The sequence below is a fragment of the Odocoileus virginianus genome, chromosome 6, assembly GCF_023699985.2.
Source record: "Odocoileus virginianus isolate 20LAN1187 ecotype Illinois chromosome 6, Ovbor_1.2, whole genome shotgun sequence".
NCBI classification, from domain to species: domain Eukaryota; kingdom Metazoa; phylum Chordata; class Mammalia; order Artiodactyla; family Cervidae; genus Odocoileus; species Odocoileus virginianus.
The window spans coordinates 17,372,655-17,397,508 of NC_069679.1; the positions used below are offsets into that span (position 1 = coordinate 17,372,655).

Genomic DNA, 24,854 nt, shown 5'->3' on the forward strand with positions numbered 1-24,854 from the left:
ATGGAAGTTTACTTATTTTCACTTATTTTGGTACATAAAAGAATATGTAAAATATACAGTCTGTGCTTGAATACTTTGTTGTAGATGCAAAAGAAAAGATCCTGGTTTTCCTTGTCTCTTTCCAATCTCTCCTGTATCTTTGAATCTTCTTATTTGACATGCATACTGAACCTTATGTTGTGTGGTGAGTTGACTTGCCAATGACTAGTAAGTTGGCCCAGCAATTTCTGGAAAGAAGGCTCCCTTTTCCTTCTTATTCTCTTCTTTCCTCATCACCCTGCACCTTGAAACTATTTCCCAGAATCTCTTTAGCTCCCATACCATGAAAAGACCTGCCTCTCTGAATGGCATGTTGGTGCATGTTCATTGAGGGGATGACACAGAAGTTGGTGAAGTCTTTACATTAAGGTCAGACAATACCTGGAGGGGAGCAAGAAGGATTACAGAAGAAACCTGGACATCCCTGGTGAAGTGTATACCACTTAGCACTTGTCTCCCCAATGGTGATGTTGATTTTGACATTGTTATTCCACTGTTTATGAAGATAAAATATATGAATTTATTCTCAAACATTTATTCCCAAAAGCTTATAATATAACAGCCTTTATTAAATGGGTTACAGAAGAAAAACCAATGTGGTTTGGGAATATACAATTACAGCGTATAGTAGGATATGAATCATCTGGATCCTGATTATGTCTTTAGTTCCATTTTTCATTCCTCTCCCTCTTGAACACTAATTTTTCTTTTTTTCCAATGTTCCAGACTCTATTCTGTTGGGTTTTTTTCACATGCTATTTCATTTGCTTAAATTCTGACAGTAATACTATAAAGTGTGGTTTTTTAATAGGCACAGTGGCTTTTCTGCTAGGAGAAAAACATATCTAAAGGGATTTCGAGACCAAGAAACTAATTTGGTGTTGATGGCTCATTGCTTGACACTCATCCAATCTAACACAAATCTCAATTTTGTTTTACATATCCATTTAATTTTTTTGAACAATATTAAGTATTTTGACATTTCAAAATACATTTACTCCTGATTTTATTTATTAGACTCTAATTGAAAATGAACATGTGAAATAGTTTAAGCTCAATAGAAGTAAATAGACAATAGGAAATCCAGTTAATTAAATAAAAGAAACAAAAAATGACATTTCATGACTCTATAGAACAACATCATAGACAGTTTTAATCAGACTAATGACTCTTGGAGGTGAAGATAGAATCATACATTAGGCTCAATATTTCTGGAAATCATTTGCTAGGTTGATCTTTTACAGTGAACTATTGGGACTAAGTGTTAGGCTTCTTCTCTATGGTCATGAGACTGAAAGATTGAAGGCACCTCAGAAAGCTATTTGGTGACAGAAAATGTGAGACAAGGAGGGAGAAGACCCCATTAGTGGAGAGCTTATAATGGGGACTGGGATCATTCTCTCCTCTTACTTCCTTAGGTTGGTGTGTATGCCAACTGTCTAGATTCTGTCTTTGGGGCTAATTTTCTATGTAGCATTCCTAATGCTTGGGACCTTATTCTAGAGCACATGCAAAGTTTCATGTAATGAACCCTATGACATTTGTAATTGGCTATAAATCTAGCAGTATGCATGTTAGGATGCTAAACTGGAAAACAAAATTCATAGCCTGGGCATAGAAAAAAAAAAACAATGGAGCATTTCTTACTCTGGTTAGCCAACCATATGCTATTGATTAGAATGAAATATGAATATTCATCCAACTTGCAGACTTGGTATAACTAACAGTTGAGAAGGTGGGAAGACAGATTTATAATGTTCATAGAGAATATTTGCAGGGCTTTAAAAATATTTTTTCACTAACATAATTCATTAGTCCATCTCCCCAGTGACATTATCCTATTCATAAATCATTTCTACTTCATCATAAGAAACATGTAAGAAGATATCTTTTGAATTCTATCAGGTTCAATAACTTCAAATAAGTTTTTAAAAAGTAACACAATTGCAATTTATAGACACAGAAACTTGAGTCAATATATTAAGCTGTATATCCATTTCTTCATTATTGTAAATATCCATCTGTATCTTGCTATACATCTACCCACCCATACACACATAGCCATCTATTTGCTCATCCATTCACCTAACTCTCAGAATGGCAATAGCCAAATTGCTCTTAAAGGTAATTTAGCTGTTGTCCAGTTGATAGAGGAGAAGAGAGACATAAAGAGAAGAAGCACGTTCTTGGTAGAACTCTATTTTCTTAAAGGTATACAAACTTGGGAAAATTATTTCCTGATTCTCAGTTTCATCATCAGTAAAATGAATAGATATTACTAGGTTATTTCTATGTTCTGAAGTCTCTAGTTATTAGCTATATCAACTAAGTTGAAGGAGCATTGTTTCATAGATTTCTTAAGTCAAATACTGTGTTTAAGCATAAGGAAAATGGCTCAGATCTTTTAGGATCTTAATGTTTATAATATAGCATTTGATTACAAAATGATACAGTAAATATCATGGCACCAAAATAGCTTACTGGTTAGAAAACAAACAGTTTGTAGGTGAATGATCTAAAGGAAGAAAAGGAAAGTGTTAGTGGCTCAGTCGTGTCCGACTTTTCACGACCCCATGGACTGTAGCCTGCCAGGCTCCTCTGTCTATGGGTTTTCCCCAGCAAGAATACTGGAATGAGTTGCCATTTTCTTCTCCAGGGGATCTTCCTGACCCAGTGATCGAACCCAGGTCTTTTGCAGTGCAGGCAGATTGTTCACCTACTGAACCACCGGGGAAACCTGAGTGATCTAAATTCTGCCTTAAAAAAAACATGACCTTGAAAAGTTACCATGTCCTTGGATTTTAGTTTCATCTTCTGTAGATCAGGAATGTGGATGGGATTTGGTACATATGACTCCAGAATCTTTCTATATGAATATGACTATAAGAATTTTCTTAGTGTTTACTGTACTGTTTTAAAATTGTTTAATCCACACTAGAGGACAAAGGGACTGAAATAAAGAACATTCTTATTCTTATTGAAGATAGATTACAATATTAAATAGCAAACATCTTCACTTACCATGAAACTGCAGTATTTTTTCTGAACTAAAATATGTTATTCATCAACAATAAAAAATGCCACTGCTACTTCAGTGTACAAATGTTGGTACATTCATGTTTGCTCCTTTTCTGAATCATAAGAGTCTGAATCATAAGAGTCTGGAAGGAAATCCACTCTTTCCTAAAGCATGTGAATGTCTGAATACTCAAATAAATACCTACATCTGACAAGACTTGACTATTCTAAAGAGTGAGTCCTTGTGAGGTAAAATTTTGGATATTGGTTTGATAATGTTCCATTGTAAATATTATGCTGTCTGAGGAACTCTTAATATGACCAAAACTCAGTAACTGCTGAGACTGATGATGAAAATAGTTCTGCCATGAACTATATGATTTCTTGAGCTAGCATGACATTGTTGACCAACAAAGAGAGGGGGATAAATGCTCATTTTTGTATGAGCAAAAGCAAATCAAGGGGTATGATCAGTATTGCTAGACGTAAAGACACTGCTGCTAAGTTTTCTCATGGAATTCTTGACATCCTTATTTCTAAGGGTATAGATGACTGGATTTAAGAGGGGAGTGAAAATGGTATAAAATACTGAGAGAACTTTGTCTATTGGGAAATTTGTGAAAGGCCACACGTAAATGAAAATGCATGGGCCAAAGAAAAGGGTCACAACAGTGAAGTGGGCACTGCAGGTGGAGAGAGCTTTGGAGGACCCACCAGAAGAACGTTGCCTAACAGTGATCAGGATGACAGAGTAGGAAATCACCAAGAGAATGAAGCACACTAGGGCAATCATGCCGCTGGTTGAGATCATGAACACTCCGAGGATGTATGTGTCAACGCAGGCAAGTTTAATCACTAAGGGAAGATCACAAAAGAAACTGTCCACTTCATTGGGCCCACAAAAGGGCAGATTCATAGTAAATGCTAGCTGACTCATAGTATGGAAGATGCCGACAACCCAGGAGAGTGTCACAAGCCCAAGGCACATTCTCCGGTTCATGATGGTTAAATAGCGTAAAGGCTTACAGATAGCCACATACCTATCAAAAGACATGGCTATCAGCAGCACAATTTCAGCACCCCCTAAGAGATGCAGGAAGAATATCTGGGTGATGCAGCCTTCAAAAGAGATGACTTTGGGCTCCCTGAAGAAATCTGCAATCATTTTGGGAGTGGCAAATGAGGCCAGAGACATGTCAATGAAGGAGAGGTTGCCCAGCAGAAGGTACATGGGGGCGTGCAGGCGTGGCTCTGACACAATGGTGAGCACGATGAGGAGGTTCCCCAGCACAGTGGCTGCATAGACTACAGAGAAGAACAGGAAATAGACCATCTGGAGTTCCCAGGAACTGGAAAGACCTTGTAGTATGAATTCAGTTATGACTGACTGATTATTCCAGGCCATTTAGTTTGATTTCAGGAAGGACTCTGGCACTTCCAAATGGAGGAGAAGGAGGAAAAATACAGTGATTAAACACAAAGTGAGATTTTTCTGCATGAAATAATATAGGGGTTGCCCACCACCAGATAATAGTTTTCTGTTGTATCATTCTTCTGTTCACATTACTCAAATATTTCCCCCATGACCTTTTCAGATACTTTAAGTAACTAATTAAAATATCAGTTCAGGTTAATTCTTATGATTTTGCAATTTGCTTAAAGTATGATGCCAATCTTTATAAAAGAAATTAAAATTAAGTTACTTGAATATTACTCCTTAGTTTGTGAAACACTTAAAAAACCATACAGGTAGCTGCCCAGTTTTGAATGGGAATGGAATGGCAACCTTCTTCAAAACATCATGATGCCAGAGAAAGACTGGAGTGAACAATGTTTGAAAATTGTGATTGATTATTAGTGGGAACACAATGAAGCAAAGAGAGTAGGCACTGGTTTCTTGCAATGAGTGGGGTAAGGAAATACAACCTGAAAAAAATGGATACAGAGAAACAGTCTGTTTCAATTTTCTATTAGCCATGGTTCAGATAAAAATGAAATAGCCTCTTATTCTTAGTTCTCCATTTCAGTTATGCAGGCATCTATGATCCTGTTCTATGCCACCAATGCCATACACCTCAAAGGCTCATGAACATGATATGGTTAAAACCTGAAGGCTTCATATATTTCCAAGTATACGTTAAATATAAAATCTCTGTTAAACACTCTGCTGCCTGAAGTCAGATATTTTTTAACTGCTGGATTTTACAGATTTTTACCAAAGCGGTTTGCAGCAGGAAACTTCCTATTTCTAGAGTTCACTTAGAAAAAATAGGAAACAGATTCATGTAGAGACAGAGAAAGATAATGGAGAACCTAGAATAAGTTATATAAAACAACATGTTGTAAACATTAAAACTAGACTGCTTAGGGAAATCCTCCTGAGATCTAAGAAGACATTACAAAATACACTGAAAGTCAATTGAAATGATGTATACCTAGAATTCATATCAAAGCCCTTTCATCTTGTCATCAAGCCAAGTTTTTCTCTTCTCTTTTCTTTCTCAAAACTCTGCTGTAAGTATGTATTCTAAATAAATTGTTCCAAGACTAAGCCAATCTACACATGCAAGTACTCATAATCTTGACTTTCTGTTTTGATGTTAGGTACCCTTTCTCTAACTCCACATGGTTCTGACTTTACCCATTTCTGAAACTAGGTTTGATTCTGCACCCACATACCTGATATTGAAAAGGATGCCTCCAGCACAGCTTACACTTATATTGGTGTAGCAGAAAGAGCAGTGAACTGGGATTGAGAAAATGTGGATTCAAATCTTGTCCTAGATATGTAAGATTAGATAATTCACTGCAGTAACGGGTACCTCTGATTCTTCATATGATAATGATGAAGTGGGTTGATCTAGATGGTTTTAGGATCCTTCCCCCAGACATATTAACCTTCCGGTACTCAACTAGTCCCTGAAAGCAATGGCAACCACTCCAGAGCGACCGCAGATCAATCCTCTGCCTAATTTCTGGATAAAAGAGGCTCAACAATCTTTGAGATCTTTGTATTTATAACATCTGTATTGATATGAATGGATTCAATAAATTTTATGGCATGAAAAGAACCATCTACTCCCTGGGGGAACTAACACATGTTCAAGTTCCAATGGGAATTATTAGAACATTCAACACATTTTGTCCAGAGTTAAAGATGGATCATAAAGTGTCATTATTATTCTTAAGTGCTCTATGTATATGGAGTGAATATGATGGGAAAAATGTAAGTGAGAATCCTTATCTTGGGCCACAGCAAAGATAAGACAAATAGGATCTATTATTTGGCTTTGGGGCTACAAATATTATCTCTCAGTTCATTGAAAAATCAATGAGAATGTGTTTCCCTGTTTGAGACCAGAAAAATTCATACTCTTAAAGGAAGTGTTCAGAACCTATGTGAGGAAAAGTTTAAAGCCCTCCTGCTGCTGCTGCTAAGTCACTTCAGTCATATCCGACTCTGTGCGACCCCATAAACGGAAGCCAATCAAGCTCCCCTGTCCCTGGGATTCTCCAGGCAAGAACACTGCAGTGGGTTGCCATTTCCTTCTCCAATGCATGAAAGTGAAAAGTGAAAGTGAAGTCGCTCAGCCATGTCCGACTCTTAGCGACCTCATGGACTGCAGCCTACTAGTCTCCGCCATCGATGGGATTTTCCAGGCAAGAGTACTGGAGTGGGGTGCCATTGCCTTCTCCAAAGCCCTCCTACAAGACTTAAATATAGACTTGAACAAATGGAAACATACACCATGATCTTGAATTAGAATATACATCATAAAGATGTCAGTTCACCTTAAATGAATTTATAGAGTTAATGTAATTTAAATATAAATCACACCAGGCCTCTTTGATCTAGATAAACTGACTACAAAATTCTTTTGGAAAAAAAAATGCAAACATGCAAGAGGAGCCAGGGAAACATTTTAAAAAGTAGAGCAATGGGGGAGGATGAGTTCTAGAGTGCATGAAACCATGCTATAAACATGCCATAAATAAAACAATTTGATATAGATGAATTAATATAAAAACAATTAAAAAATTAAAAATCAAGGAATAGGCTTAATTGCACATGGAAATAAAGTATATAAAAAATGAATTTCTAAAATGAAGTGAAGTCACTCAGTCGTGTCTGACTCTGTGACCCCATGGACGGTAGCTACCAGGTTCTGTGATCCATGGGATTTTCCAGGCAAGAATACTGGAATGGGTTGCCATTTCCTTCTCCAGGGGATCTTCCCAACCCAGGGAGTAGGGGACAATTAGTGGTTTTTAACAAGTGATTTTGAGATAGCTGGATAGCCACCTGGAAAAAACCTGCATTAATTCCTCATACCTTACCTACCTTACACATATTTACCTCATACCTTACCTACCTACACATACTTACTTGTAAAACCTGATTTTCTTTTTATATCTAGGGGAGGAAATCATTCCCAACTACAACTCCAAATTCATTAGTAATAAGGGAAAATTGAATATTTTGATTACATACGTTTTCATGGCAGAAACGCAAAAGCATAGCTGACACAAATGAATATTAAGAAAAAGATCTAACCTTTAAGGACAAGCAATGATAAATTAATACATAAAGAGCTAATAAGCAAGTAAAAGACCAGCCACCATGCAGAGAAATGGAAAAAGATGTGCAAATACGTTGTTGTTGTTCAGTCGCTAAGTTGTTTCAGACTCTTTGTGACCCTTTGGACTGCAGTACGCCAGGCTTCCCTGTGCTTTACTATCTCCCAGAGCTTGTTCAGAGTTATGTCCATTGAGTCAGTGATGCCATCCAACCATCTCATCCTCTGTTGCCCCCTTCTCCTCCTACCTTCAATCTTTCCCAGCATCGGGGTTTTCCAATGAGTTGGCTCTTTGCATCAGGTGGCTAAAGTATTGGAGCTTCAGCATCAGTCCTTCCAATGAATATTCAGGCCTGATTTCCTTTAGGATTGACTGTTTTGATCTCCTTGCTGTCTAAGGGACTCTCAAGAGTTTGAAAGCATCAATTCTTCAGCTCTCAGCCTTCTTTATGGTCCAACACTCACATCTGTACACTACTACAGGAAAAACCATAACTTTGACTATATGGACCTTTGTCAGCAAAGTGATGTCTCTGTTTTTTAAAACACTGCTTAGGTTTGTCATAGCTTTTCTTCCAAGGAGCAAGTGTCTTTTAATTTCATGGCTGCAGTCACCATCTGCACTGATCTTGGAGCCAAAGAAAATAAAGTCTATCACTGTTTCCATTGTTTCCCCAACTATTTGCCATTAAGTGATGAGACCGGATGCCATGATCTTAGTTTTTTTGAATGTTGAGTTTTAAGCCAGCCTTTTACTCTCCTCTTTCACCTCATCAAGAGGCTCTTTAGTTCCTCTTCACTTTCTGCTGTAAGGGTGGTGTCATCTGAATATCTGAGGTTATCATATTTCTCCTAGAAATCTTGATTCCAGCTTGGCATTTTGCATGATGCAAATAGGAACAAGCTATATAAAAATGTTCAAAGTTTAATAAGAAAATGTATTAGGGAATTCCCTGGTGGGTCAGTGGTTAGGACTTGGTGCTTTCACTGTAGTGGCCCAAAGTTTGATCCCTGGTTGGGGAACTAAGATCACATAAACTACATGGTGCAGCCAAAAAAATAAGCTGTTAAAATAATTTATATCATATAAAAATCTAACAGGTTGGAAACCTACTATAGTTTGAACTTCTTTACACAGGAACTATATCCCAGTACAGTGGAATGAAAACTGGAACCCTGATAACTCACACAGGTCTCTGGACCTCACACAACCCTGTAACCAAATTTTATTGCTCAAAGCAATTTCCAAGACCCATGGGGTTGGGAAAATGTTCAGTTTTTATTTGAAGAAGATGTAATATATTCTGGTTGTGATTTCCAATCTATCTCTGTTCACTCTCTGGATACAATTATTTACAGTCTTCCTGCATGGAAAATATGCCCACTAAATTTCAAGATTCCCAAATTCTCAACTATTTGGCTAGAAGTCCAGGGTCTTTTCTTCTGCACCAGCTGCACTTATATATGTGTATGCATGTGTGGGTGGTTACTTGGGCACATATCTTCTTCATATGAATCAAAAAACATCATCCTTCTACTCTCCACACACCCAACGTACAATGATGAGACTCTGATCAGTTAATTGTGACAGACACACCAATTAAAAAAGAAGAGAAACAAAATCACATAGTGGGACTTGGCCCATGGCTATTCTAAAATACTTCTGGGGCAATTTCCCTGGGGCAGGGAATGCTCTTTGACTATGGTTAGGTTCATTATCATTCCAGATGTTTCTTCTGTTCCTTTCTTTCTCCTCCTGAAATTCTCACCACACATATATGTTATACATTTTGTAGCAGTCCCACAGACTTTGCATATTCTCTCTCTTTTCTTTTTTCAGATTTTGTTCTCTTTGCTTTTCAATTTTGAAGGTTTCTGTTAATATTTGAGGTATCCTTAAGTTCACATATTCTTTCTTCAGCCACATCCAGGGTACCAACGAGCCCATCAGAGGCATCCTTCATTTCCGTTTCAGTGTTTTGGATCTATTGCATTACCCTTTTGGTGCTTTCTTAGGATTTCCATCTCTTTGCTTACATTGTCCATCTGTTCTTGCATGTTGTCTACTTTATCTATTAGCACATCCATAACATTTGTTTTAAATTCCCAGTCTGGTAATTCCAATATTCCCAATGTATGGAATTCTGATTCCATACATTCTGATGGTTCTGATGCTTACTTACTCTGCTTCTTCAAACTGTGGATTTTTCTTTTTTCTTTTTGTTTTGATTTTGGTATGCCTTGCAATTTTTTTTTTTTTTTTTGATGGTCAAACCTGGGTAAAAGGAGCTACCTTAAACAGGCCTTAAATAATGTGGTAATGAAATGCAGGGGTGAGGGGGAGCTTTCTATATACCCATGATTAGGTCTCCGAGTTTCAGTAAGTCTGTACTTCTGGGTGAACTTCATAAGTGTTTTGCTTCCTTTTTTTTCCTACTTGCTTTGGTGGGATAGAATGTCTAGAGTGAGCTAGAGTTGGGATTTTCCTTCCTCCCATATGAAAGGCCAAGGCTGACTGGAGATGGGGGTATTCCCCATCTTCTAGGTCAGCTGGGCTCTGATAATATCCTATCAGGTTAGGTTCTGGTTAAATGGTTTCTCCTAGGGCAGAGATTGTTAATGTGTGTATGTGTGCTCTGACATATTTCAAAATGGTTCTTTTACCTCTCCCTCTCTGCTGGAAGCCGGAGAGGATTTTTTCTCTGATATACTCTAAGAATCTCGTCTAACTCTTGTAGATAAATAATATAAAATTTTGCTCATATGACCAGGTTCTCCAGTTTTTAACACTCAAAGTTGTCCATACTGAGCCTCCACAATTAGTCAATTACAGTTCAAATTTTCCCACCCTGTACTGGTTCCCTGGGCATTTCTAGCTAAGGTCTTTGCTCTTATAACTGGTGACTCCTATATTGCCTGCATTTCTATCCAAATTTGGAGGCAGAGATTTGCCTATGTCCCACCTCTCTTAAATATCCTAGAAGAGTTGTTTTTTCAGTCTGTTCGTCTCCAATATACATTACTTTACACACACACACTCACATAATTACATAGTTAACCCTTGAACAACACAGGTTTGAACTGTCCAAGTCCATTTATATGTGGATTTTTTTCAGTAGTAAATATGAGAACATTACATGATTCGAGGTTGGCTTTATCCATGGAGGTGGAATGGTGGACACAGAGGGCTTACTATCAAGTTACACACAAGTTTTTGACTTCTTACTCCTAACCCCCATGTTGTTCAAGGGTCAACTGTAGTTTCAAGAGTAAGGCATGTGGCTTCCTGCAATGCTTTCAAGGTTCATTCAGGTTGTAACATGGATCACTATTTTATACCTCATTCCATTTCATGGCCAAATAATATTCCATTGTATGGCTATCCAACATTTAGTTTATTCATTAATCAGTTTATAGATGTTTCCACATTTTGGCTATTGTGAATAATGCTACTACAAACATTTATGTACAAGTTTTTGACACAAAAGGCTGCATATTATGTTATTTCATTTGTATGAAATGTCAGGAATAGACAAACGCATACAGAAAACAGATTATTGATTGTAAGGGCTTGGGGAAAGGAGATTTGGGAGTGTTTGCTCAATAAATACAGGCTTTCCTTTTGGATAAAATGTTCTGGAATGTGAAAGGGGATAGTGGCAGTCATTGACAAAAAAATGTTCTGGAACTAGATTGTGGTGATAGTTGCACAATACCCAGAATATACTAAATATCACCAAAGATAAATTTTATATTATGTGTATTTAACTGCAAACAAAATTAGTAAGATGTGAAAAATATCCAAATACATATAAAGAAGGAAATGTATCAACTACTTCTTTATTCTCAATCCCTGATGTAGCCAGTGTTAGTCTGCTCTGTTATTGTTCGTTTTTTACAAACTTAAGATCATATAATACACATGACCAACCAGTTTGCTTTTCATTTGATGGTTTATTGTAGACATTGTAGTGTATTCAAATTCAAGTATTTCTTTTCATGACAGCTGTATCTTTTAATGTAAGGGTATTCTGTAACTTATATAATTCCTTTACTAATAGGTAATCAGATTTTTTCCCCTTATTTTTCCCACTGCTTACTCTGCTAAAATAAATATTTTTTTCATAGTTTAAAGGATCACTGCTTTTATTTCCATGAATTGATTCTCAAAAGAAAGATTTATGAGTCAAATGACATTGAAGAAAACTATACTTTAATTTTAGAAGTTATTGCCAAGATATTGGGTTTGTTTGTTTTTAACACTGCAGTTTATACATTCATCAATGATATGCATGTGTGCTAAGTTGCTTCAGCCAGATCTGACTCTTTGTGATACTATGGACGATAGCCTGCCAGGATCCTCTGTCCATGGGGATTCTCTAAGCAAGAATACTGAAGTGGGTTGCCATGCCCTCCTTCAGGGGATCTTCCCCACCCAGAGATCAAACCCCCATCTCTTATGTCTTCTGTATTGGCAGGTAGTTTCTTTACCACTAGCACCACCTGGGAAGCCCCATCCATAATACCAAATATACCTAAATATTCTTCTAAATTTTGATCAATTTGATGAGCAAAAATGGCATTGATTTTTATTTTAATATGCAGTTCCATGGCCATTAATGAGGTTAAATATTTTTCATAAGTTTATTTGTTATTAGGTGTAATTTATTCTAGGAATTACTTATTTAGCTTTTTTTTTTTTTTGGCCTATTTTTTCCCTATTGAAATTTTTTCTTATTAATTTACTGGAAATATTTCAAAATACTTTTTGCATAAGGTTACAGACAAGGATTGAAGTTATTTATTTACTTTCCATATAGATGTGCATGCATGCTTAGTTTCTTCAGTCGTGTCTGACGCTTTGCAACCCTATAGACTGTAGCCCACCAGGCTCCTCTGTCCATGAGATTCTCTAGGCAAGAATGCTGGAGTGGGTTGCCATGCCCTGCTCCAGGGGATCTTCCCGATCCAGGGATCCAACCTGCATCCCCTGTGTCTCTTGCATTGCAGGCAGGTCCTTTATCACTGAGCCACTGGAACAAAGAATAATTGTTAAAGAGTCTTTTGTTAAAAGGGCTCTTCTTTCCTATCAAATTATTTTGGTACCTTTTTTGAAAATCAGTTATCATATATGTGAAATTCTTCTGGAATTTTAATTTTAATTTTAATTAAATTTAATTTTAACTCTGTTCCATGCATCTATTTTTTAGGCAAACACAATACTCTAATGATTACTATAGTTTTATAATAAGTGTTGAAAACAGATTTTGTGACCCTAACAAATTTGTTCTGTTCACATTGTTTCTGTGATCTTAGGTTATTTGAAATTTCGTATTAATTTTAAAATCAATTTAAGCCTGCTGGGATAATGATTAGCATGATGTTAAATGTATACAACAATTAGGAGATAATGAACTCGTTCACAGAATTGTGTCTTTTTATCTATGAGCACAGTCTGGTTCCCATCATCTCTTCATCCTTGGATCCAGGAAGATGGATAAAGAGCAATAGGGGAATTATGCATTGAATCTTAAAGCTTCTGCTCAAATATGGCACATGTGGCACAAAACTTCTGCCCATATTATGTTGAATAAATAAGTCATGTTTCCAAGGCTTTGGTTAAGAAAAAAACAAAACAGGAATTATGCTCTTCTTACAGCAATGGAGGGTCTCTGAAGAGATAAACTAAGTAGAATTACTTAATTTAATAATTTCCTGCCTTCAAATTTTCTCTTCTCAAATCATCTGTATAAATCCTTACAAAATATTGATTTCAAGTCACCATAACTCTTCCTATAGTCTTACAATGAGCCTTTATCATCTTTTACAACAAATCATATTTTAGAGTGGCATTCTTATTCTTCTAAACTGCTAACTGAATATCTTGTTTCTGCAAATAAGTTCCACTATTTCATTTCCCACATACTTTTTTCCCTTACCAAATAAAATTTTAGTTTTCATTATAGGTCACGTTCATGATATTTCTTCTGTAAGAACATATTCTTGATTGATTAAGCACACCGCAATTTTTCCCTTATCTAAAATCCAGTTCACTCTTTATCTCTAAGAATTGGTTGAAAACTTGATATATTTGACTGCACTGTTTCACAAATTGTTTTATATATGAGTGTTCAGTAACTCCAAAAAATTATACATTACTTAAAGCAGAAATAAATGTTCTTGGATTTTATTCTCCCATGGTCTCTAGAACGAGGTTAGATAATCAAGAGTGCTCATTAAAATTTGTTGGCATCTCCTTCTACCTTCTAAATGTTGACTTTTCCAACTTCCATCCCCTGAATCTCTCAGGTCCAGGTAAAAACAATCATTGTAAATCCCCATGAGAAAATTAATATATCTTCCTGTTGTGAACTAAATCATACCACTTTTGTTGTTTAAAAGATCCCATTGAAATATGATTTCTTGGTCAATTCCCAAGTCCCTACAACATCCATTTTATCTACAGCTGCTACACAGCTAATGATTCACCTAGGTCATTTATTTATATTTAAAACTGACTCCTCTACATTCTCTGTCAGAGCCTACTCAACACTGTGTATACTATAAAGCCCTGATTCTGCTAGAGATCTGGTAAGCAAAAGTGCTCTTTTCTTTTTTGTGTGTGTCTTTCCTACTTCCACCTTCTAATTCTGGAGGGTTAGATCATTAAAACAGTTTGCCATATATGTTGGCATATATGAAAGGAGAATTCAAACAGAAGTGGGACTAAGCCTTAAGGCTTATTCCCATAGAAGTGATATGACATATCCTTTAGAAGACAAGGCAAAATTTTAAGTCATGTAATCATGTAATCACAAATATTTGTAGGAGGAACATACTCCTATTTAAGGAAAAAGAGAAATAGAGAAGCAGTTAAATGCCTTTCTTTGGGGTAATGGCTATATTGCAATATACTTGATACTCAGTCTTGTTCAGTTCTGTTCAGTTCAGTCACTCTTTGTGACCCCATAGGCTGCAGCATGTCAGGCTTCCCTGTTCATCACCACCCTGGAGCTTGCTCAAACTCATGTCCATCGAGTCGGTGATGCCATCCAACTGTCTCGTCCTCTGTTGTCCCCTTCTCCTCCTGCCTTCAATCTTTCCCAGCATCAGAGTCTTTTCAAATGGGTCAGTTCTTCACATCAGGTGGCCAAAGTATTGGAGTTTCAGCTGCATCAGTCCTTCCAATGAATATTCAGGCCTGATTTCCTTTAGGATGGACTGGTTGGATCTCCTTGCTGTCCAAGGGACTCCTAAGAGTCTTCTCCAACACCACAGTTCAAAAGCATCTGTTCTTTGGTGCTCAGCTATCTTTATAGTCCAACTCTCACATCCATACATGACTATTGGAAAAACCATAGCCTTGACTTGATGGACTTTTGTTGGCAAAGTAATGTCTCTGCTTTTTAATATGCTGTCTAGGTTCGTCATAACTTTTCTTCCAAGGAGTAAGCATCTTTTAATTTCATGGCTATAGTCACCATCTGCAGTGATTTTGGAGCCTCCCAAAATAAAGTCTGTCACTGTTTCCACTGTTTCCCCATCTGTTTCCCATGAAGTGATGGGACCAGATGCCATGATCTTAGTTTTCTGAATGTTGAGCTTTAAGCCAACTTTTCACTTTCATCAAGAGGCTGTTTAGTTCTTCCTCTCTTTCTGCCATAAGGGTGGTGTCATCTGAATATCTTAGGTTATTGATGTTTCTTCTAGCAATCTTGATTCCAGCTTGTGCTTCATCCAGTCCAGGTTTTCTCATGATGTACTCTGCATATAAGTTAAATAAGCAGGGTGACAATATACAGCCTTGATGTACTTCTTTCCCTATTTGGAACCACTCTGTTGTTCCATGTCCAGTTATAACTGTTGCTTCCTGATCTGCATACAGGTTTCTCAAGAGGCAGGTCAGGTGGTCTGGTATGCCCATCTCTTTCAGAATTTTCCACAGTTTGTTGTGATCCACACAGTCCAAGGCTTTGGCATAGTCAATAAAACAGAAGTAGATGTTTTTCTGGAACTCTGTTGCTTTTTCATGATCTAGCAGATGTTGGCAATTTGACCTCTGGTTCCTCTGCCTTTTGTAAATTCAGCTTGAACATCTGGAAGTTCGTGGTTCACATACAATTGAATCCTGTTTTGGAGAATTTTGAGTATTACTTTGCTAGCACGTGAGATGAGTGCAATTGTGCAGTAGTTTGAGCATTCTTTGGCATTGCCTTTCTTTGGGACTGGAATGAAAACTGACCTTTTCCAGTTCCGTGGCCACTGCTGAGTTTTCCAAATTTGCTGGCATATTGAGTGCAGCATTTTCACAGCATCTTCTAGGTTTTGAAATAGCTCAACTGGAATTCCATCACCTCCACTAGCTTTGTTGATAGAATGCTTCCTAAGGCTCACTTCACTTTAAATTCCAGGCTGTCTGGCTCTAGGTGAGTGATCATACCATCATGATTATCTGGGTCATGAAGACCTTTTTTTGTATAGTTCATCTGTGTATTCTTGCCACATCTTCTTAATAACTTCTGCTTCTGTTAGGTCCGTACTATTTCTGTCCTTTATTGTGCCCGTCTTTGCATGGAATGTTCCCTCGATATCTCTAATTTTCTTGAAGAGATCTCTAGTCTTTCCCATTCTATTGTTTTCCTCTATTTCTTTGCATTGATCACTGAGGAAGGCTTTCTTATCTCTCTTACTGTTCTTTGGAACTCTGCATTCAAATGAGTATATATTTTCTTTTCTCCTTTGCCTTTTGCTTCTCTTTTTTTCACAGCTATTTGTAATTGCTTCCTCAGACAACCATTTTGCCTTTTGCATTTCTTTTTCTTGGAGGTGGTCTTGATCACTGCCTTCTGTACAATGTCATGAACCTCCATCCATAATTCTTCAGGCACTCTATCAGATCTAATCCCTTGAATCTATTTCTCACTTCCACTGTATAATCATAAGGGATTTGATTTAGGTCATACCTGAATGGTCTAGTGGTTTTCCCTACTTTCTTCAATTTAAGTCTGAATTTGGCAATAAGTAGTTCATGATCTGAGTGACAGTCAGCTCTCAGTCTTGTTTTTGCTGACTTTATAAAACTTCTTAGTTTGGGTAAATATCAACAAAATAATTTTCTCTGTGTTTCTGGTGGGTCTCAATCAGATGAATTTTATCCATAAATATGTTAATAATTCTCTATAAATTTATGAGTTTTGCAACTGTCAACTTAAGTCTGTCCATAACGTTGCTTAAGAGCTCATGTCACTTATATGCGACATAATTTTTAATGTTCTTTCACAATGGATAACCTTATGGAAATCCATACTTTCAGTATGGATAAGTTTCTAAATGACTAAACCTCTGTGTGTGTATGTGTGCATTTAACACACAGTCAGGCCAGAGTAAGTGCTTCCTTAATGTGAGTTTTTATCTTTAAAATTACACAGGCTAATCTCATCTGGATTTCCACTAGCACTAAGAAGGAAAGTGCTATTTTCAACATCTATGACTTAAGTGGTATTTCACCACAAGCCCTAGTATCCTACCTTTCAAATCAATATACCCAATGAAGGTGGAAAGAATACTAAAGATAAGTTTTCCTAGAGGAAACAAAGTCTATGAAAATGAATCTGGGAAATAGAGCCTTCGCTTCAATAGAATCATATTTTCTCTTGAATTTTTTTTCTTTTTCTTTGATTCAGGTTTCCAACTATCAGTCAGGATGATGGATGTGGTGAACGAGTCTACAGTTTCTGATTTTGTTTTGCTAGGACTCTCTAAATCCTGGAAACTACAGACATTTTTCTTTGTGGTGTTTTCGCTGTTTTATGTGGCAACAATGGTGGGTAATAGCCTCATAGTCATCACAGTGATAGCTGACTCTCATCTGCACTTCCCCATGTACTTCCTGCTCACCAACCTTTCCATCATTGATATGTCTCTCGCTTCCTTTGCAACCCCTAAGATGATCACAGACTACCTCAGTGGACACAAAACCATCTCCTTTGATGGTTGCATCACCCAGATATTTTTTCTACACCTTTTTACTGGCACTGAGATTATTTTACTAATGGCTATGTCTTTTGATAGGTATATTGCAATATGCAAGCCTCTCCACTATGCTTCAATCATAAGTCCCCAGCTGTGTGTTGCCTTTGTGGTGGTCTCCTGGGTTGTAGGAGTCATGCATTCCATGAGCCAGGTCATATTCGCTCTCACATTGCCATTCTGTGGTCCCAATGAGGTAGATAGCTTTTTCTGTGACCTTCCTGTGGTGTTCCAACTAGCATGTGTAAATACTTATGTCCTGGGCCTCTTTATGATCTCAACAAGTGGCATCATTGCCTTGTCCTGCTTTATTCTTCTATTCAGTTCTTATGTTATTGTCTTGGTAACTATCAGAAATCATGCTTCAAAAGGAACATCTAAGGTTCTTTCTACCTGCACAGCTCATTTCATTGTTGTCTTCATGTTCTTTGGCCCCTGCATCTTCATCTATATGTGGCCACCAAGCAGTTTCCTGATAGACAAGATTCTATCTGTGTTTTATACCATCTTTACTCCCATTCTGAACCCAGTAATCTATACTTTGAGAAACCAGGAAGTGAAAACAGCCATGAGGAAACTGAAGAATAAGCTTCTAAATTCTAACAAGGCAACTCCATTGCATTGTTTTTAGTTTTAACATCTAGTTTTATTCCTGGGTATTAATTGCCACATTTTTTGTGCACACAGCACACGTTAGGCTTTTATTTCTCAAGTTATTATCAACTTGAAATTGCCAAAATTTGTGAAATCACAAGTTCATGTTAAAACTATCCTCATACATGTATTTTAAATACATTTTAAATTTCAGAAAAGCAAGCTGACAGAAGCAAATTTTTCCAGAAGCAAAGAATATCTATAAAAATGTTAAGAGTGATTGTTTCAGTTAGGAAATTCAATATTAGCATTCTATTCATTGGAAGAGGAATAGAAAATGAGAAGTATTAATCAAAGGCTAACTAGAAGATAATGACATTTACATACAACTAACAACTGAGCTACTCAGAGAACTCTAAAGTATGACAAATTAGTGAATTTCTGTAAGCCTTATAAATTCAATACTGGTATAGGAGTAACCTCTGATCAATAAGCAATGATTATCTATGCACATTCCTGACATTACTACTTAACATTTAAACAAATTTGTGAGTTCTATTAAAGAAAGTCTGAGTATGTTTCATTATAAATTTTGATGAAGTCCAAAGTGAGTGCTATAAGTAGACACTCACTTTTAGCTAATAAGAAACACATTCATGATAACTCCTTCTGATAACACAGACTGAAAAAAGAGGCTAGAAAATTCTGTGAGTAGAAGATATTATGAAATGAGTTTCAAACACCACACTTTGCTTAATACAGACCCTAATGTCAGTTTAATGCCTAGAAAGTTAAAACTAGAATGAAATGAAAGATACAGTACATGACACTGAATTAATGGAAAGTTTATGCTTTTCTTTGAAGTATTATATTGTTTTACACTTTTGTTAAATTATTTCTTCCTCTTAATATTTGCATGCAAAAATAAGAAATTTGTGATTAGTTATACAATGTCAATGTAATAAGTGTATTTCTGTTAGGAAAGTTTTTTTTCTAATACTTTTAAGTAAGTGCTAGGCTCAAAATTAGATTGAAGGTACACAAGGTTATCACTACCACCTGCTGGTAGATACTGGAAATGCAGGCATTGAAAGACTGCCATCTCCTGGACGCTTTACTTTGCAAATCATTGGCTTAGTTGACGGCAAATCTTAAAGAATTAACTGTTATTTGGAATTTACTAAATTATACTTATAAAATATGGTGTCAAATATATTTTATAATTTGTATTTGCAAATACAATTTGTATTTGCCACCACAGTGTTTAATAAATATCAAGTTGTTATTCTTTCCTGGCATTATTAAACAGAGAAAACCAAGAATTACATATGCATTAAATGCCATTAACAAGAGAGAATTTAAGAAAATAAAATTCTTAACTTTTCATTTTAAGCCAAATGATGAGAAATATGTTTTTCTTTCTTAGTGTCTGTTTTTTATTTTATTAATTAAAGTATTAAACAAAGGGATGCTTACAGTTTGAAAGTGTGATATTGTGTTTAAACTAGGCATTTTTGAAACTATTGAATAAATCATCTGCAGTATTAACACAAGAATAAACTGTGTCTATTGCTGCAGAATAATAGCATAATTCTATTTGAAATACGGATCAGTTCAGTTCAGTCGCTCAGTCATGTCCGACTCTTTGTGACCCCATGAATCGCAGCACGCCAGGCCTCCCTGTCCATCACCAACTCCCGGAGTCTACCCAAACCCATGACCATCGAGTCAGTGATGCCATCCAGCCATCTCATCCTCGGTCGTCCCCTTCTCCTCCTGCTCCCAATCCCTCCCAGCATCAGGGTCTTTTCCAATGAGTCAACTCTTCGCATGAGGTGGCCAAAGTATTGGAGTTTCAGCTTCAGCATCAGTCCTTCCAATGAACACCCAGGACTGACCTCCTTTAGGATGGACTGGTTGGATCTCCTTGCAGTCCAAGGGACTCTCAAGAGTCTTCTCCAACACCACAGTTCAAAAGCATCAATTTTTCGGCGCTCAGCTTTCTTCACAGTCCAACCCTCACAACCATACATGACCACTGGAAAAACCATAGCCTTGACCAGATGGACCTTTGTTGGCAAAGTAATGTCTCTGCTTTTTAATATGCTATCTAGATTGGTCATAACTTTCCTCCCAAGGAGTAAGCGTCTTTTAATTTCATGGCTGCAGTCACCACCTGCAGTGATTTTGGAGCCCAAAAAAATAAATAAGGATAGAGATGGACAAATTCTGGTTGTATGCATAAATTTTCTGTTTCAGTTACATGTACAAATATGTTCAGGATTAAGGAACTCATTTATATAGATATCTGTTGTTTTAGAAATGCTCCAAGTAATGCTTTCAAATAATATCTTTATTTGAACAGGAATTATGTTTTTAAATGAAGTGCTTTTTGCAAGATAAAACTGTGGAGTCTTTTTAAAGGGATGTCATCAATCTTCAGTGCTTATGTGGATAATTCTAAAACCCAAGGGTATTTGCCAAACTCTCAACAGTATAACTCATCAACAGATAACTCTGTAAGGCAAGTCAATAATGAGATTGAGTAGTTGGATTGATATTATTTTCTAGCTGAGAATGAAAAGGACCATAGATAGCCTCTGGAAAACTTCCATATATAAAGAGAACTACCACTTTCTCTGATGGCTCAGCATGAGGAGTCATCATACAAGATACTTCTACACATTACATAAACACTAAAATCTTCATTAGGAGCCACAGCTCGATTATTTTATCGCCATGTCTCCTCAACACGCTGCTGACACCCTTTAACCAAGGGTAAATACAATCTAGTGGCCACAGGCTCCTAAAACAGGAAAGATGGTGCCATTTGCCACTAGGGCATCTAAAGGCAGAAATAATGTTTCATAAAGCATGCTAGATGAAGAGATACCAGCTAGTATAAACATACCAGATTGACGATAGCTTTAAATGATCTGAATTTCCAGTAACACATTTGAGGGAACATCGGGAGATGGAGAATTTACAAGAGTATGTTGACAAACAACTTCATATTCCCTTAGGTGTTCGGGAAGCTTGGCCATACCAAACCTATGAGTTCTTAAAAAATTGTAAGAAGCTGTTTAGTACAAGTAAGCAATATTATCAAATGCAGGTGAAAAAAAAAACTGTAAAAGTCAGGTCTAGATGAAATGACAAAATGTAAATTGTAATACACGAAGGAATTGGATGTACATAATGACAATAAAATCCATAAATGATATACACTTTATATACTTCCAAAAATATTTGAGGAACATTTCAAAATATTATACAGTGTGATGATGGTGGATTTACGTTGAAGGCTAAGGTTTAGACCCCTCCTCTGCATGCATTTCTTCAAAAGCTCTGGAATGGATCCCAGCAACAACTTGTTCATAATTTTGACTCTTTTTTTCTTATAGAAGTCACCTTATGTTACCTAAACTTTCGGCTCTGCAGAACCCGGATCTACCCTGAGTGTAGAAGTTAGACTTCTATAAAAATTTGGACTTGGGCATGTTTCTACCAGGGTTAAAAGCCTGCTATACTGCTTGTTCGTGCTATAAACTTGGGCAAGATACCTAATGTACCTTTGCCTCAGTTTCTGCATCTATGAAAGGACATGGTAATGGTACCTACATCACAGAGTTTTTGAAGGGATAAAGGAAGTTATTCATATAAAGCACATAATATGCATTCAATACTTGTTCTTAAAGTATAATTCTAAACAATTCTGGGTATTTTTAAGGAACTTGGTACTTTACTGAGCTAACAATTGACATGTTTAATTTGATAAGTAAATTTTTATTTTATAAATTTAAAATATTTGTGTCTGTATTGTTATTGTTGTTCAGTTGCTAAGTTGTGTCTGACTCTTTGCGACCCCATGGACTGTGGCCTGCCAGGCTCCTCTGTCCCTGGGATTTCCCAGGCAAGAATACTGGAGTGGGTTGCCATTTCCTCCTTCAGTAAATCTTCCCGACCCAGGGATTGAACCCACATCTCCTGTATTGGCATGTGGATTCTTTACCACTGAGCTACCAGGGAAGCTCCTTATGTTTGTATATATTTGCATAAAATTAATGTGTATTAATTAACTAGGAAAATTAAAAGTAACTTCCACTAGAAAACTACACTGGTTCTTATATTAATTTAAACCTCTAGAAACATGTTTTTCTCGCTGCTGATAATTTTTGTGAATCAAGAGAACTTCTAAATTGTTGTTTAACTACTTTGTGATTGCTTCTTTACAATGCATAATTATTAAATAATTAATTTTAGACTGTATTTTCACCACAATTATGGCCGGAATAAGAAAGGTGATGTTTGGTCCTCTGTATTATTAAGGTGAAGACATAGATAAATGCACAGATTAGTGAATACTAACTTAGATAAGTATAACTTGTATATGAACTTGCGTTTATGTGGAGAATTTTTCTACATTGATAAAGACATGGGATAATGTGATTACTGGACTCTGGTGCCAAGTAGAAGAAGGTCTTGGTAGATGCTATCATTTCAACATGTTTATACTCTTTGTAAATGTGTTTCCAAACTTAAACAGTGACCAAAAACAATGAAAAGCAAAATAAACTTGCTTTTCAAATGAGCTTTTTTTTTTTTCAAATGAGCTTTTAAACAAAACACTTAAAGCAAAACTGACGAGGAAATTGAAATAATCCTAATTTCTTCCCATGTTTTCCTTATTACTATTTTACTTGGTTATTTTTGGATGCATGTATCCAGATGGGAAACAAGGAGGAAAAAGCAGTCATGTAAATCTAATTCATGTGAACTTCTTGCATTTTTATATTTTACTCTGGCAGTTTACTCTCAGATGCCAATAAAATCCACTGAGCAATTTGACAGTCTTTTTCATGTGCTCCAGTAATGATGATTAATTTATAAAGATCAGTGTACTTCTTATTGTGAATTATGTTCAATGCTATTAGTTATACCATGAGGAAAATATGCACAACTTATGACGGAGTCAGAAGAACCAACATCCAAATAAGTTTGGAACTGTGACATGGATCATGGGTTGATGCAATCTGTATGGTTGCTGGTATAATCTAGTTGACATTTTATCTGCTTCTTTCTGATTTTTTGTTAAATGCAAACATATATACATACACACATACACGAATCCCAACATCTATTAATAGAATGTACTGAAGTATCATGTTTGTGTTTTATATTTCACTCTGGTAAGTTGCATTGCTAGCGTAGGGAGATTTACATTTACTATCTCTTTAAAATTTACTTTGTTATTAAAGAAAATATTTAGGCCTAGAGGTTCCAGTTTTTTTCCTATCTCTAGTAGCCTTTTTATGGCTACTAATCTCTAGCCTATCACTGATTTGCCTGACATGTTTTTTTTTTTTGCCTTAGAATTGTGCTAAGACTGAAGCCATCAATAAAAGTATAATTTTTCCCTTTTCATCTTCCACCACCCACCAAAGGAAACTGAAAGGAGAAAGTGTATCTTAGACTGAAAATACTAGGGCTTGAAAGCACACTTACAAATTTGTTTCAATCCAGTTAAATATCTATCTATTAACTTTTACATCTTGTCTGGTATAATGATATTGCTTAGCCTTCAGTGAAGAAAACAAAAACCACTGCTCCCCATTGCTTCCTATAGCTTGCATTACCACACGAACTACCCCCGACTCCCCAACCAGATCTGTGGAAAAACTGTCTTCCATGAAATCAGTCCCTAGTGCCCAAAAGGTTGTGGATCACTGCATTCAGTTCAGTTCAGTCACCCAGTTGTGTCCGACTTTTTGCGACCTCATGGACTGCAGCACGCCAGGCATCCCTCCCTGTTCATCACAAACTCCCGGAGATTGCTCACACTCATGTACATCGAGTCAGTGAGGCTATCCAACCATCTCATCTTCTGTCATCCCTTTTTCCTCCTGCCTTCAATCTTGCCAAGCATCAGGGTCTTTTCCAATGAGTCAGTTCTTCACATCAGGTGGCCAAAGTACTGGAGTTTTAGGTGCATAGTCCTTCCAATGAATATTCAGGCCTGATTTCCTTTAGGATGGACTGGCTGGATCTCTCTCCTTGCAGTCCAAGGGACTCTCAAGAGTCTTCTCCAACACCACAGTTCAAAAGCATCAATTCTTCAGTGCTCAGCTTTCTTAAGAGTCCAACTCTCACATCCATACATGACTACTGGAAAAACCATAGCTTTGATTAGATGGACTTTTGTCAGCAAAGTAATGTCTCTGCTTTTTAATATGCTGTCTATTTTGGTCATAGCTTTTCTTCTAAGAAGCAAATGTCTTTTAATTTCATGGCTATAGTCACCATCTGCAGTGATTTTGGAGCCCCCCAAAATAAAGTCTCTCACTCTTTCCATTGTTCTGCATCTATTTGCCATGAAGTGATGGGACTGGGTGCCATGATCTTAGTTTTTGAACGTTGAATTTTAAGCCAACTTTTTCACCCTCTTCTTTCACTTTCATCAAGAGGCTCTTCAGTTCCTCTTCACTTTCTGCCATAAAAGTGGTATCACCTACATATCTGAGGTTATTGATATTTCCCCCAGCAATCTTGATTCCAGCTTGTGTTTCATCCAGCCCAGCATATCACTGCATCAGATGT

The 24,854-nt window shown here is 36.7% G+C and overlaps 2 protein-coding genes across 2 annotated transcripts; one reads left to right on the top strand and one right to left on the bottom strand.

Moving 5' to 3' along the window:
- Positions 1 to 3,514: 3,514 nt before the first annotated feature.
- On the bottom strand, positions 3,515 to 4,462 carry LOC110126639 (olfactory receptor 4K3). Its single transcript, XM_020876408.2, has one exon. The coding sequence runs from the start codon at positions 4,460 to 4,462 to the stop codon at positions 3,515 to 3,517; it is 948 nt and encodes a 315-aa protein (XP_020732067.2).
- Positions 4,463 to 17,337: 12,875 nt separating this feature from the next.
- On the top strand, positions 17,338 to 18,294 carry LOC110133418 (olfactory receptor 4K2). The gene has a single exon (XM_020887310.2). It carries the CDS (start codon positions 17,338 to 17,340, stop codon positions 18,292 to 18,294), a length of 957 nt encoding a protein of 318 aa, XP_020742969.2.
- The last annotated feature ends 6,560 nt before the right edge of the window (positions 18,295 to 24,854 follow it).

What these genes read in the sequence shown, in the direction of transcription:
- LOC110126639 (XM_020876408.2), bottom strand. Translation starts at nt 4,462, where the DNA reads ATGGCCTGGAATAATCAGTCAGTCATAACTGAATTCATACTACAAGGT.
- LOC110133418 (XM_020887310.2), top strand. Translation starts at nt 17,338, where the DNA reads ATGATGGATGTGGTGAACGAGTCTACAGTTTCTGATTTTGTTTTGCTA.